We start from the raw sequence: 14,980 nt of genomic DNA, 5'->3' as shown, positions 1-14,980 counted from the left end.
TATTTTTTATCCACATCCCTTTTTCCTTTTCTTTTTCATTTAATAATATGTATTTAAATTTATTTTTTTCTTTAATTCCAAGATTCAAACCATTCACTCTTAGTTACTCCAATTGTTAAAATTTTTTTTTTGGATATATTAAATGAGTGAGGAATTTTCTGTTTATAGTAAACTAAGATCTAAGATGTATGCTTTAAACTCTTTTTCTTTTTCCATTTTTCGGTCCGTTTTTAGTGTTTCATGTTTCCCATTGCCTTGACAAGAACGTGGAAAAGAGAAGCCAACACAGCCTCAAACATTGGGGGAAAATTAAATTGAGAATAATAATAATAATAATAATAATAATAATAATAAAAGGAACAATATCCCTCTGATTTCTATAACATGTCGTTGTCATTTACTTGACGGCCCAAAAAGGGCATCGGAAGCTGCGGCGGAATCGCTAATACCCTCATTCTTCTGGCGCTGATTTTTGTTTCCTCAGTGCAGTTTTTCTCTGTGTTTAATTGAAGTTTCACTTTTGAGTTAATAACACATCAAAGAACTTGCTCGATTTTAGGAAGAAGAAGAAGAAGAAGAAGAAGAAGAAGAAGAATTTACCTTAAAGTGGGTTGCTGAGAATCCCTGAGAAAAATCAACTGGATTCTCCTCCGAAGCTTTGTTGCTTGTTGCTGCCTTGATTTTCTGCACGATAAACAATCAACAACATAAGAACGATAGAAGAATTCTTGGACCTACACGGAAGAATCTGATGGAATTGTTGTTTACGCTTGCTTTGCCGTAGCCATATACAGGGGAGCTAGCAGTGTCATCAAGGTAAGAAGGTTGCTGATTTCTGCCATTTTGTTTGCTTTTCTTGCTCTTTTTTTTCTCCTCCTTACTGCAATTTATTGTTGAATCTGAAGCTGAATAGGCATAGGAAGAATACCCATTATTGTAAAACAATTCTTCGTTGTCCTCAAGGTAATGTGGTGGACCTGAGGAAGCATCAGACACCATTGATAGATCTTCTTCATCCGCCTCCTCTGCTCTTGCTTTTGCTTCCTTTACCCCATCAACCCCGCCACCGAAACGATGGTCTGAAGTATAGGATTGGTCTAAGTACATAGTCCAACCTGATTCACCTCCACTGCAATAACGTGTAGCAGACCAATCATTCATGGTGGCAATTCAGTGGTTAGGCTTTGAGGGAATTTTTGGTATCAGGTAGCAGAAGAGGCGATGGAAATTGGATTGTTTATATAACAAAAATTTCCATCTTCTCTTTCTCTGCGTTGTGGCATTTCTATTGAAGTGGGGAAAAAGGGACCAAAACAATCACACTAAAGTCCTGGACTTAGTTTATCCCTCGTTTTATCTTTTGGTTTTTGCTTCCTTTATCTGTTTGTGGACACATCAGAGATGCCAGTTGGCAAGAACAATGGGCAAATCAAGAACAATGGATGATATCTAAAGCGACAAACGTTTGGATGTGCGACAACAGTAGGTCCCCCTGAAAATGTACAATGGTGGGGCTGTCATTTCCATTAAAATTGAAGCCTATTTTGGAACAAACCCACCCTCATTTCCATTAACAGCTTTGATTAAGTTTGGATTTTACTTTTTCCTAATGACCCCATTGACTAATCTTCATCAGTTTCTTTCTATCTCCTTTTTTGACCCATCATGGCTGCCTTTTTCTCTCTATCACCAAAACAAGACGATAAAAACAATCGTCTTTTCTCATCATCCTCTTCTGGGTGTCCTGTTTTTTCCTTCTCTTTCTTGTGTTCTATCAGCTGCTTGGTATTAAATGTGTTAAATTAGGATTTAGACTTCCATTTTTTGTTAAACAACCGACAAGCATATAATCGTGTACTGCTGTGTATCTTACTTGTAAATCCCAATTTTCAAATTCCTGTTCTGTCTTTTCCTATCGCCATGGTTTCTTCTTCTGCTTCTTCACTGGGTTATGAGTGGTTCAATGGAGAGCTTGGGATGTTATGGAGCTCTCTTTTTCGAAAGAATTTACTGCTTTTTCTGTCTGTTCATACTTAGCTTCTCTTATATCTTCTAATTGCCAAAAGGTTGTGTCCCTATAGAAAATCGCTCAAAAAGTTAAGATTCTGCAGGTCCCCACGGTCAAATCCCCTTTTAGGAGATTAGTTTTGGTCGCCGTTTTTTGTTTTGACTGTCTTTGTTTTGAGGATTGTTGGAAGGGAGTTTCACGTTGGCTAATTTAGGGAATGATATGAGTAAAGAATACATCTCCATTGTTATAAGGCCTTTTGGGGAAGTTCATAGCAACGGGGTGATAGCAATATTATACCATTGTGGTGACTATTGTAATCCCATCCCTTTCTCATAATTCACCTTCTTTTTTCTTCTTCTCTGTTATGTGATTGTCAGTTCAGTTCCATTACAAGAAAAAGAGAATGGAAAATGGCCTTGCAGGTTAGTGGTTTGAGTTGTAGAACTCGTTTAAAAGTGACCCAAAATTTCGCCAAATTCTTGCTAAGGCTCGAGAAGTATGGGCTCTGGTTGTAAAGAAGATGGTCCCTAAAGCAATGGGGTGGAAAGCAAGGTCAAACATGGCCGGTTGGTTGCCATCTCTTATCATAATTCCACCTTTTCAAAGATTCTTTCTTCTCTCACTCCCTTGCTTTCTTTCCCTTTCAGGACAAAGACAACAATCCGACATCCGTGAATGTTAGCTAAGTTAAAGTCAAACCTGCCTTTTTCGTTTTTGCATTAAACACTCGATGTTTAAAAGTCCTTGCTGCTAATAATGGGAAGCCATTACTGCTTTGTGAGATCACAGAGCTATTACCTCAGCTTCAAATTAGAAATGGGTTTTGAATTTTGCAACTGTTCCTTTCTTGTGAGCTCGAGTTTTGATGGATTGGATTGATTTAATAGTTTCTGTTTCAATCCAAGTTGGCAGGGAGAAAAACTCAGCAGATAATAAACCAAACCCTCCACTGATTTCCAATTTTCTTTTCTTAGTTGGAATGGAAAAGTGAATGCAAGTTGCCTTAAATGGATGAGAATAGCTCATTCAAACATTCAAACATTCAAACATACTACTGTTCTAAAATGCGTCTATTAAGAAGAAGTTTTCACACCTTTATAGGGAATGTTTTGTTCTCTTCTCTAACCGATCTCGGGTCTCACGATCTACTCTCTTAGAGAACCCAGTATTCTTGCTGGCACACCGTATGGTGTCTGGCTCTAATCCTACTTGTAATAGGTGAAGCTCACCGCTAGCAGATACTGTCCGCTTTGGCTCGTTACTTACCATTTTTAGCCTTAAAATTTTAAAACGCGTCTACTAGAGAGAGGTTTCCCCACACTTGCTTTGTTCTCCATTACAAATGGTATCAGAGCCAGATACCTGCGGTGTGCCAATGAGGACGCTAACCTCCAAGGGGGGTGGATTGTGGAATCTCACGTCAGTTGGAGAGGGAAACGAAGCAGATTGTGTCAAAATCTCTCCCTAGTAGACACGTTTTAAAATCAGATTGAGAGCGATACATAACAAGTAGTTGGAGCGGTTAAGATCACAAGCATGACAACATTAAACTACAATGCAGTGCAGAATAAGAAGAACGAGCATTGGATAAATAAGCAGAAGGGAGATAAAACATTCACTTAAATAGTTGATTCTTTATTGTGTCTCATTCTGGTTACCCATCCATGGCCAGAGTGGACGTGCTCCGACTGATATTATCTGAAGTATTGTGGTATTGACAAACCCAAAAAGGAGGAGACCAAGATGAATTATGATCTGAAACTGTTCAAGTTACAGAATTGGAGAAACCCAAGGGGAGAAGAGGCTGGGGATGTCAGTGACCAATTTTAAGCAATATCTAATAATTCATAGGAAAATACAAACCATGTGGCTGGTGTTGTCAATTCTAGAATCAGATTCCACACGTCATTAGATGCAATACAAGGATTGAAAAAATGGAGGCAAGTTAGAGAGATGGGGGTACGTACAGACATAGCCGAATAAGACACAATACAACGCAGCAGCAATAATTGGATGAGGAACAGAGCCCAAAAGTGCTCCAAATTTCCCTGTTTATGATGACAGCGAGTCAAACTTGTTCACCAAAGTAGAGATATTTCCCAAGCTTAAAAAGTATCAATATTTTGTCCATAAATTCATTCCAGCATACCCAGAACAGAGAAGAAAATCATGAAGCCAGCTGATATATTTGGATCACCCTTCTGCTACCAATTCTTGTCATAGCTAGTAGACCAGCATTTTCCCGACACATTTAAAAACCATTAGAGAAAGACACTCCAACATGTGATAAATGGGGTTGGTTTTCCCAACATTCCAAACACATTAACATCTAATATATGTGATAAATGGAGTATTTGTGGGCTTGTGATTATAAACAGTACTTAAAGTCAGGAGGTGTGCATATAGCACTGAATGTCGATCATACATTGGGCTTTTTGTTTTTAGTAAGTGAGGACAGGAAGGTAGTGCAAAAGCACAAGGCAATCAAGAAAAGTTTGTGATACCCTCTATGCACTTTGTGAAACTGAAAAGGAGGATAAACATGAACTGTTACTTGCTTGTGAGATGAAAACTATAATAATCAGTCCTGGAAGTCCAATTTCTGCGCGTTTTGCTAGCTTAAAAGAGCAAAGAACAGTAGGAAGGGAATTAATAGCCAAGGAAGGTTGAAGAGCAAGAGGCTAGCTATTGCATTACCATTGGAAGGCTATTGCATTACTATGAGAGCACCTTCAGTTCCTTGGATGGTCTGAACCAATCTCTCAAGTATTCAACAAGTAAATGTCAGTTCAGATTCCTACCCGCGAAATCTCGGGTTGGTTGAAGAGGGGAACAAAACATTCCTTACAAGAATCGAGAACGCTGGCTTCAAAGGGTAACGGTGTGGAAACTTGTCCTTAGAAGATGCGTTTCAAAAATTATAAGGCTAACGTCAATGCATGACGAGTAAAAGCGGACAATATATGTTAACGGTGGGCTTGGACTGTTTTAAATGATATCAGAGTTAGTTACGAGGCGTTGTGACAGCGAGGACGCGGAGTCTCAAGTGGGTGGATTACAAGATCCTACATTGATTAAAGAAAACATCTTTTATTTGAGGGTGATGGTAAGATCCCACGTTAGTTGGAAAGAGGAAGAATGGAAAAAGAAGAAGCATTTCTTATAAGGGTGCACTCTCTATCACATGTGTTTTAAAAATTGTGAGGCTGCGCACCCGACTAAATCTTTTAGCCAAAAGAACTGAGATGGTAGAAACAAGATAGGCATATGAAGGGACGACCAGAACTGAAAGTCTAGGCCCAAACAAGGACTGAAATAATGTGTTGAATCCCGAAACAAACAACAGGGTCAGAATCACCTTGCCCCTCCCAACCCGAGTTCCTAAACCCAATAAGCTAAAGACATTGGAGAATTCCAAGAGTAGCCGTAAAATCTAGTGCAAGACTGTCTTAAATCGCCACCACCCATTTGAGGAACAATCAAACTAGGAATCAGCACACAGAAACCAAGAATGAGTACATAAGGCCGATTCATATCAAATTCAAAACAAAATAACAAAAAGGGAAATTAAAGATGTTTTTTTTTTCTTGTAAGAACTGGGTTCAGACCAGTATCCTGTTTCCTTTTCATCCAGATGTCAGCAAAGCATAAATTGGGCAGAAACCGAAGAGGCAGCTCAATAATGGACCTAAACCCTCCTTCCCTCCCTCCTCGCCACTTCCAGTTCCAACCAACCATTGAACCAAAACTAGAAACAAACAGGGCGGCTTTTCCAACGCCCCACACCTCCACCCGCCATCCCTCCAATCCCCTTTGCATGCAACGCCCTCCGCATTGGCCCGCAATCCCTCCCTTCCACACCTTCCCCTCAAAGCCCATTGATTCACATTCCCACCCCCCTTATTCTCATCTCTTGGATTGGATATGCGTTGGCTCTGCATGGCCCCACCCCTTCCCACATGTCCTCTTTTCCTACACGTACCCCACCGTACACTCCCACCTGTCCCTCTCCCCTCCCTTCCTGCTTCATGTTGCCCTTCCCCCATTCGCCACTCCCCACCGTTCCATTCTATCCCCCCTCAACTTAAATCCCATTTCCCTCCTCCACCAACCCCCCTCCCCCTCGCCTCCACCGCCATGATCAAGACCCTCACTCCCTTCACCTCCACTGACAAGACGGCCGAGATCATGTCCAGATACCGGCCCATCGCCCCTAAGCCCGAACCCCCCTCCCCCTTCCCCACCACCGATCACTCCCACAACATTCCCCCCTCCTCCTCCACGTTTCTTCGAAATGTATGGCCACACTTACAGGCCAGACCCACTCGTACCCGCAAGAGACCTCGCGCTGCCCCCATTTCGCCTCACGCCTTGAAGCGATCCAGGGCTACTACGCCCTCCACTTTCTCGATCCACCCCTTTCGCTCTGGCTCTTTACTTCCTCAGCTTTCTGTTGTATCTGTTAATGGCGCTGGTGGGTTTGATGATGCGCCTGCAAATTCTAATCTTGTGACGCTTCCGCTTCTTCCATGTGCGCCGCCGTCCTCTGTTTCTGATGAAACCAGTGCCGGCTCTGATTTTAACTTCGTCAACTCCTTTGATGAAGAAAATGGGATGGAATTTAACGCTTGTGCGGTCGTTCCTGAAATTCCCGAAGAGAAGGATCTGTTGCGGCAACTTCAAGGTCCAGTTTCCACCTGCAACGTTATAACACCGCACCCTGTTCGCCCCGTTGGCTCGAGCATTCGTGTTGGGTGCATCAATGAAGCCCAAACCCCGAGCCGCTCCAGCAGTACTCCACAGGCGCCGAAGAAACCAGATGAAGTGGAAAAGGAGGTGGAATCCGAGGTGTTACCGGCGGTCATATCGGACTCGAACAACAAAGTGAGAATGGCGAATTCGGCCTACAAGGAGATGATCGGGCAGCCAGAGTGCCTGTGGCTGGATTCGATGGTCACCGGAGACGAACGGCTCAAAGGTAGAAGAATTGGCGGCGAAGTGATGCTCCACCTCTCCGATGCGGCGGCGGTGTCTCATTCCTCAAATGGGTTCTCTTGCTGGGTGAGAATCGAATGGGGAAACAGTGATGGAAAGAAAAATTCCATCACCGCCTTCTGTGATGTCATCAAACTTTCTTGCGTGTCCCGAGACTACCTCTTCACGTGGAGGTTCCACACTCAAACAAGAGAGAAAAATAATGCTTCCAAACCCATTTGTATGAATGTTTGATAATCAAATCAAGATGTATAAAGAAAAAGAAGTAAAACAAATCCATAGGCGTAGCCTTCGCCGTAGCCATAGCCTAGCTTAGTTAATTTTGGAACTTTCTGAAAGAACCCATGTCTAGAAATTACGTATAATCGGTATATGTTTATGTATAGTTTAATCTTGAATTATAATCATATAGTTCGTGAATGCCGACGTCCAAAAAGGACAAATTAACGAACGGCCTCTTTTGGAGACTGTTGATGTTCTTTAATGGCGGATGATCAACACGTTGGCTTTTAACATAAATTTTTTTAATTTTTGAATTCAGTAACCGAAGCTGGAATCAGAGGGAAAAACCAGAGACACCCACACGATAACTTCTTTTGTTCTACAAAAGCATTCGAATTTCAAAGGGTAGTGCTGAAAATTCAAAAGGGAACAGCGTAAAAGCAGGACTAAAGAGGAAGAGAGGTATGGAGCCACATAAAAAGGGCCTACGAGCTTAAGGTCCTTTAATGGCTTCCCTCCAGCTGGCTCAAGTTTCCTTTTTCTTTGATGAGTTGGGTATGGTGATGCTTGCAGTAAAGTCGGCCTTCATGGGCAATGTAATTTGATGGGCTGATTGTACATCCGCCATGGCAGCACTTGAAGCAGCTCTTGTGGTACGAGGTTCCATTCACTGAAACCTGAGAAAGAAAGAACCAACAAAACAAACGTTCAAATGGGTCTCTTTTGAATCTAAAATTATTTCAATTACCCAAATCAGAAACAGAGCTTACCTTCTCGGTCGGATACACTGTGTTCTTACAGCCGAGGCATTTGTCTTTGGTGCCGACAAACATGCTTGCAACCTTGGTCGCTGTCGGTCTCTGTTAAATGCATTTGAGCAAACCCTTAAAGAACAAGAAATTTCGAGTTGAAAACACCAAACAAATTTTAGCTAGCTACCTCAGAATCAGCTGGTTTCTCCGGCTTCCCAATCTTTGGTGTTCCTAAAATCAATATACCCAGAATGTTGGATTGAGCTGAAGACTAAGATTCAAAAATATGTTCTTTTTTTTTTTCCTACTTAATACCTTCGAAGCTTTTATCTAAGCTTCCAGTTCTTTTAAAGAGCTGATCGAAGTGTGGGCGGCAATAGAGCACCCCTTCAAAGGAGTTGTAATTGCTTAGCTGCAAGACAGATCTGTAATCAGTGAATGGTTTAATCTAAACAAAGCCCACCAAAATTAAGGTTGGAGACAGCGATCTGAGATCTCATGATATGGATGAATTGAATTGAAGAGAGCCCAGAAACAGGGAATCTAAAACAGTTTGATTTGATATTTGATTTACCTTGAGGGTTCCTTTGCAGTGGTGGCAGCGGAAGCAAGCTTTGTGGTAGACACGATTGTCAGCAGTGAGCTTGTCGACCAAATAGACAGTCTTGTCGCAGGCCATGCACTTCTGGGTGGTTCCTGCAAACGCCATGGCTATTGCAAATCGGTGCTTCAGAAATGAAGAAGAAGAAGAGACAATGTGAAAGAGATAAGGAAGGGGGGAAGAGGCAGAGAGATAGAAATTGGGAATGGAAGCAAGATTGAAATAGACAAATCTAGAGATGGAGGGCATAAATGGTAATCGGTTTGTCTAAACTTGGAAGCACCCAACTCAATCCAACCCAACCAACCACTTCCCTGTCTCTTTTATTCCTTTTCCTTTTTTCTTTTCGCTCTCAATTGGGTCATTAAAGCTAAAATTTTCAACACCAAATACAATACTAATAAGCCTATTAAAACTATTTGAAATAACAATTACAAGGGTCCAACAGGTGAAAATAGCATAATCAAGCTTGCCACATGGCGGCAGTCATCTGTACATATTGAGATGTCAGCTCAACAATGATACGTAACAATATTTTATTAGTAGAGATTAACTTCCGTGCCAGTAAACAAGTACTTAACAATTTCTAAATTCAAAGGAAATACACAATTATAATTACTTTTATTGGGAGTTTGTGGGTTTTAGATTTGTAAACGGGTATTAAAATCTTTGTTAAAAAAGAATAAAAATAAGAATGGAAGATCTTTCAAATTTTCTTTTTGTCAAAAGTTATGTATTGAAAGAATATTTAAAGGGAAAGGGAAAGGGAGAGGGAAGGTGGGCATGGAACATGGGTATTGGAATGATTGGGTTGGAACAGCGTAGACCTTTCAAGCACTCTTCACGAATTTATACCGACATATTATTCATGATTTTTGGAATCAGTGATGTGTTAATATCCCTCCTTTTTAGAATTATTGTTGATTAGAAGCATCCAGCCACGTTACACTAGTCGAAAGAGTTGAGCTCCATGGATTTTTCAGTTCTAAAAAGGGCTTCAACCCTTCTATTCTATTAAAAAGAAAATTAGATCCTTTAGGATCTCAACCATGGCTCTTGAAGGAGCTGCTGTCAATAATTTTAATTTCTTAATGCAATGCCTTCATATCTTTCGGGCATTTGGTCTAGTGGTATGATTCTCGCTTTGGGTGCGAGAGGTCCCGAGTTCGATTCTCGGAATGCCCCTAATATTTTGCCTATTTATTTATTTTTATTTTATAATTATAATATGTTTATTTACCATATTATTTTTAATCATATTTTTGTAACGGACATTATTTTCATCGGGGCATTTGGTCTAGTGGTATGATTCTCGCTTTGGGTGCGAGAGGTCCCGAGTTCGATTCTCGGAATGCCCCTAAATTTTCGTCTATATCTTATCATTATAATTTAAGTTTATTTACCTAATTATTTTTAACCGCCTTTTTCGTCGCGGGTTTTCTTTGGCGAAAAACTGCTATATAAAGCCCTAGTTGGCTGAATTGAACGAGTTTAAGTGTGCTTTGCAGGCCTCTTTTTCCCCGTCCTATGTTACTCAGCATTTGATGCTTCTGAATCTTTAGATTCGACTTTTTGCAGTTTGATTATTTGGGGAAATTTCTTGGCAAAGGAATTTTTAAAGGTCTGTTTTTGGGTGGAGGAAGAGAGTGGAAAACGAAGATGGTGTTTGGGCAAGTTGTAATCGGTCCGCCTGGTTCGGGAAAGACTACCTACTGTAATGGCATGTCTCAGTTCTTGCAGCTTATCGGAAGGTACCAACTTCTTTTCGGTGTGCAGCATAGTAACGCATTCATTGGACTGATTTCTGTGTTCGGGGCATCTTATCCTATTTGAGTTCCCCCCCCCCCCCCCCCCCCCCCCCTTTTCTGCATCTTCTCAGTTAGCTAAACCCCGGTTCTGATTGAATTTTAAACCCTTGTTGGAAAGTTTCATGGTGACTCGTTGTTCGTTTAATCCAATCCGAGTGTGACGCTAGTTTATCTATTTCGAACAATTCACGGGTTTTTGGGATTTTGAACTGATACTAGTTAAATCCGTGTAAGCAAGCCAAATATACAATGCCATTGGTTGAAGAATGGAAATAGAGGAATTTGAAATTTATATAATTTTCTTGACATAAGTCATTATACGATCGTTTAGGTAGATGGGTGACGATTGAGCTTCAGAATTTGTATGTTTTACTTTGATTTTCCAGTTTGAAAACCGGCTCTTGATCTTTTTTATTTTTTATATTTTCACTTTTCTTTCTATATAGCAGAATTAGTGGCATCTATCTTAAGTGATTTCACTGCTCTTGGTAATTGATTGCATACCTTGAAGGAAGTAGGCAAGAGTTGATTTTTCTTTGTGAAGTTCTTATGTTGCCATCCCTTTTCATATCGTGCATTAGCGGATTTTCTACTAGAGCGAAGTCTTACATGCTGATGGGCATTGAGATGTTGGATTGTTGCTTTGGAAGGAGTCATGCTATAGTTAAAATTTTTATTTAGCATATTAATTGAAAGCTTCTGTTGTCTGACGAGCTCTAGAAATCCTTATATGTTACAAATCCTCTCCAAAGAGCTTGTATTTGCTCTTGTGAAATTTGTTTTTTTTTTTTTTTAAATTATATATAATGTGCCCATCTCGTTCAATTAGTCAATGACATCTTCTTGCTTGTGTGTAGAAAGGTTGCTGTCATCAACTTGGATCCTGCTAATGACTCATTGCCGTATCCTTGCTAATGGCCTTTCTTTTCAATCTTTTGTTTCTTTGAGTCTCAATTTATGTGTATTACAAGAGTTCATTTGGCTGAATTTCAAGTGAAAGGTATCCTTGACATAAATATAGCTACGAATGTGCTGTAAACATTGAGGATCTGATCAAGCTAAGTGATGTGATGATGGAACACTCTCTTGGTCCTAATGGAGGTAGGCATTCCAAAGTCTTTGTTTATCTCTGTCTTCTAAAATTATTATGCCAGGTTCCTAAATCTCTAATTAATGGATGATGGGTAAAACCTTATTATCCTCGTGTAAAACTTGCACAAGTTATAGATGAGAGATAGAAAAGACCACTATAAGATGATATGGACTATAGAGAATATTGTCTTGTATGAAAAACCTTTTGTCATTAATATATTAGACCAACATAGTTCATTTTTCAATATCTTTGTTGGAATTACATATTTATATGTTTTACAGGCTTGGTTTATTGCATGGATTATCTGGAGAAAAATATAGATTGGTTGCAAGGTAGATTGGCACCCCTTTTGCGAGGTTGGTTTTCCCCTCACTACTGGTTGATCAATCTATTTCCCACCTTCCTTAAATTCTGGTGAAAATATTGATGAAAACTGTTTATATGATGTTATATATGAATTTTGATTATGTTTTTTGCGTATGAGATTCTGAAAGATGCATTGGGAAAAATTAAGCTTGAGCATCGATATCGTTATATATGAATTTTGATTATGTTTTTTTGCGTATGAATTATTATTTCTTGTTTATCTTTATTAGTAAAACATTTTATTGTTTAATTGTTTCTAGGTGTTCTTATTTGTTGAAGGATTTAGAATCTGGAATATTGGTTGCGTTTGTGTCTAGATCCTTATCATCTCGTAGCATCCTTAATTTTTCTAATCACCACTTCTGATACATGACGTGTCTTTTTGTGCTGGTATCTGTTGTCTTTTGAACTCTGCGTTTATCTTTCTAGTGATTAGACTTTTCCCTTCCACTGGTTTACGATATTCATCAGTTTCTTGGCTCAGAATTTTCAGAATTCCACTCCACCTGATGATACTATCAAATTTTGCAGATCACTATCTCCTATTCGACTTTCCAGGACAAGTTGAATTATTTTCCCTACACTCCAATGCCAAGAATGTTATAATGAAACTCATCAAGAATTTGAATCTGAGGGTACGGACTTCTGGAGAAATATGTATATTTGAACCTTTCCTTCAAAAGAATAAAATTCTTAGGGTCCATTCGATAACATTGTGTTTCTGCTTTTCTGTCATTTGAAAATAAGCTGATCTCTATCTCACTCTCTCAGAACAAATAAATTATTGGCGATCAAGCCTAAACTATAGAAACAGAAAATCAGAATGACATTGTTATCAAATGGACCCTAGCTTGTTACAAAATGCTACTAAAAAACATCTTAATAAGATTTTCCTTCTTCTACAGTTGACTGCAGTGCATTTAGTTGATGCTCATCTTTGCAGTGACCCTGGAAAGTATGTTAGTGCACTGCTGCTCTCTTTATCAACCATGTTGCATCTGGAGCTCCCACATGTTAATGTCTTATCTAAGATCGATTTAATTGAGAACTATGGAAGGCTAGGTATGTTTTGGTGTTTATGTTCGTGAGAAGGTTGATCACGTTGGTAGTTGTAATTGCTGCTTATTCTTTTTTATTCTTACAGCTTTTAATCTTGACTTCTATACGGATGTGCAAGATTTATCATACCTACAACATCATCTTGACCAAGATCCTCGCTCTGCCAAGTACAGGTTTGATGTTGATAACCATTTATCCAAATTTTGGATCTTTTCACTTTACAATTAATGGTTAATTGAAGTATAACTGATATATTCAGTTTCAGTCAGTCATTATTCTTCTATCTAATTAGAGCATTGACCTTATTGCTTCCTCACTGTATTACCTGTCTTTCGAAATGATATTGGTATATTTTTTTTTATTGATCTATCCTCAAAAATTTTCCTTCCAAAATGATAGTTACCTTTTATGATCACAAATTCCATATTGTCTCGGCAAAATCTATTGTGATAGAAATGCCTACTCAGTATTTTCTCTATTTTCTGGAACATGGATTAGTTTGCAAAGCTTCACAAGTGCTTATAAATTGTCTAGACACAGGTCTTATTGTTGTTTATACCATTCGTGTGGAAAGATAATTGGTGATGAGAATTGTGAGAACTTGTATGAACACTCTTTGGTATGATTTCTGAAATTATTCTATCGTTGTTGCAGAAAGCTCACTAAGGAGCTTTGCGATGTAGTTGAAGATTTTGGTTTAGTCAATTTTACTACCTTAGATATCCAGGCAAGCCACTCTGTCCTCACCTTTTGCATATCAACTGGTCTATCTAAGGGCTTACCTGTCTGATGCTTACTCACAGGATAAAGAGAGTGTAGGAAATCTAGTTAAGCTATTAGACAAGAGCAATGGTTACATTTTTGCTGGTATGGAAGCAAGTGCAGCTGAATTCAGCAAGATTGCAGTTGGTGCTACGGATTGGGATTATTACAGATATCCTTTTTTGCGTTTTTTTTTTTAAATTTTGACACGCAACTGGTTTCCTTGGCTGCTGTTCACCTCTCTTGTTATTGTTGATTTTGAAATTTACTTGAATAGCCTGCCTGCCTGCCCTCTTCAATTTCTTAATCCTTAGATATACTATAAGATGGTTATCTTAGCTCAAGGGCTGTTCTGCCTTACTTAGTAATGCATTTTAAGTTGATTTATTAATCTAAAGGAACACTTATCGAATTTTGCTTAACTAAGTATTACAGTTGCGGCAGTGCAAGAGAAGTACATGGATGATGAAAATCTCAAGTTCAATGACTGATGACTAAGATTAACATAAATATTCTGCTGAGAAAGTGCTTGTACTGGTGAACCAGTCACGTCCTCCTTTACGCGAATTGATTTCACATAAATTCCCAATGGTGATCGTTGAACAGTAGCAATGTCCAGTGTCTTATCTTCTGTTCTGTGCAGCAGCTATGTTCTTCTCACCATACTACCTGGATTGTCATGTGGGTCCTCTAAATGACAGGCTAATAAGATGTTGAGAGAATCAAAAGTATGCAAATTCCTTGCCCTTTTGTAGTTCTAGGATGTGATTTAAACTATCTATCTAGTTATTTAATGAGTATGACTGTTGTGCCTACAGGGTGGCGAGTTGATTTATGATTCTTCTGCTCTTTGCCTTATACTTCAACAGTAAATGACTGTTGTGCCTACATTGATTGATGCATTAGCAATGCCGTGTAAACCATGCATCTTCTTATTTAACTTCATTATGCAGTTCGTGTTTTATTGCTCAGTTGGTGGGTGCAGTGAGAAGTTTATGGGTCCAAATAGTGACTCTATGATTGGTAATGTTAACCTTTGCAAGGCGAGAATTAATGGGCTACCTTGAATTTGTGTGGTGAAGCATTGGATAATGCCGAATGGTCATTAATTTCTGGTTCAGCCTTCATTTTCTTTCTTTACTTGATACTATTTTTGTATTCATGATGTGTTAGCAATGCATGCACTGCCTCGTCTTCCTGTCTCTCTCAACTTGCTTCAATTAAGAATCATTTGAAATTTCAGCTGCCAATAAGTTTTCCTAACTTTTTATGTGGTTTGTATACTTCCTTGTCCCACAAGTCAATTGATTT

At 39.3% G+C, this 14,980-nt stretch overlaps 4 protein-coding genes, 1 long non-coding RNA gene and 2 other non-coding genes across 7 annotated transcripts; 5 read left to right on the top strand and 2 right to left on the bottom strand.

The window, feature by feature from the left end:
- Positions 1 to 325: 325 nt before the first annotated feature.
- LOC111797395 (protein SOB FIVE-LIKE 5) lies at positions 326 to 1,271 on the bottom strand. Its single transcript, XM_023680384.2, has 3 exons — positions 769 to 1,271; positions 601 to 684; positions 326 to 496 (listed from the first exon to the last, which is right to left on the bottom strand). The coding sequence occupies exons 1-3, from the start codon at positions 1,159 to 1,161 to the stop codon at positions 452 to 454; spliced, it is 522 nt and encodes a 173-aa protein (XP_023536152.2). The 5' UTR covers positions 1,162 to 1,271; the 3' UTR covers positions 326 to 451.
- On the top strand, positions 678 to 2,980 carry LOC147792132 (uncharacterized). The gene is made up of 3 exons (XR_015421412.1): positions 678 to 816; positions 2,389 to 2,577; positions 2,659 to 2,980. It is a non-coding gene; the product is annotated as an uncharacterized LOC147792132 (long non-coding RNA).
- Positions 2,981 to 6,108: 3,128 nt separating this feature from the next.
- Positions 6,109 to 7,457, top strand: LOC111797378 (uncharacterized). Its single transcript, XM_087124718.1, has one exon. It carries the CDS (start codon positions 6,149 to 6,151, stop codon positions 7,238 to 7,240), a length of 1,092 nt encoding a protein of 363 aa, XP_086980844.1. The 5' UTR covers positions 6,109 to 6,148; the 3' UTR covers positions 7,241 to 7,457.
- Positions 7,458 to 7,508: 51 nt separating this feature from the next.
- Positions 7,509 to 8,870, bottom strand: LOC111797623 (LIM domain-containing protein WLIM1). The gene is made up of 5 exons (XM_023680680.2): positions 8,555 to 8,870; positions 8,296 to 8,392; positions 8,168 to 8,211; positions 7,999 to 8,088; positions 7,509 to 7,905 (listed from the first exon to the last, which is right to left on the bottom strand). The coding sequence occupies exons 1-5, from the start codon at positions 8,828 to 8,830 to the stop codon at positions 7,732 to 7,734; spliced, it is 681 nt and encodes a 226-aa protein (XP_023536448.2). The 5' UTR covers positions 8,831 to 8,870; the 3' UTR covers positions 7,509 to 7,731.
- An 824-nt stretch (positions 8,871 to 9,694) lies between these two features.
- Positions 9,695 to 9,766, top strand: TRNAP-UGG (transfer RNA proline (anticodon UGG)). Its single transcript has one exon. It is a non-coding gene; the product is annotated as a tRNA-Pro (tRNA).
- Positions 9,767 to 9,867: 101 nt separating this feature from the next.
- TRNAP-UGG (transfer RNA proline (anticodon UGG)) lies at positions 9,868 to 9,939 on the top strand. Its single transcript has one exon. It is a non-coding gene; the product is annotated as a tRNA-Pro (tRNA).
- Positions 9,940 to 10,011: 72 nt separating this feature from the next.
- On the top strand, positions 10,012 to 14,484 carry QQT1 (P-loop containing nucleoside triphosphate hydrolases superfamily protein). The gene is made up of 10 exons (XM_087124414.1): positions 10,012 to 10,332; positions 11,247 to 11,291; positions 11,411 to 11,490; positions 11,764 to 11,838; positions 12,380 to 12,483; positions 12,754 to 12,910; positions 12,993 to 13,080; positions 13,562 to 13,634; positions 13,711 to 13,842; positions 14,104 to 14,484. Exons 1-10 carry the CDS (start codon positions 10,241 to 10,243, stop codon positions 14,158 to 14,160), a joined length of 903 nt encoding a protein of 300 aa, XP_086980540.1. The 5' UTR covers positions 10,012 to 10,240; the 3' UTR covers positions 14,161 to 14,484.
- The last annotated feature ends 496 nt before the right edge of the window (positions 14,485 to 14,980 follow it).

The sequence above is a fragment of the Cucurbita pepo genome, chromosome 6, assembly GCF_057944985.1.
Source record: "Cucurbita pepo subsp. pepo isolate OVF chromosome 6, ASM5794498v1, whole genome shotgun sequence".
Classification (NCBI taxonomy): Eukaryota; Viridiplantae; Streptophyta; class Magnoliopsida; order Cucurbitales; family Cucurbitaceae; genus Cucurbita; species Cucurbita pepo.
This window is presented reverse-complemented; position numbering and strand designations above follow the sequence as displayed.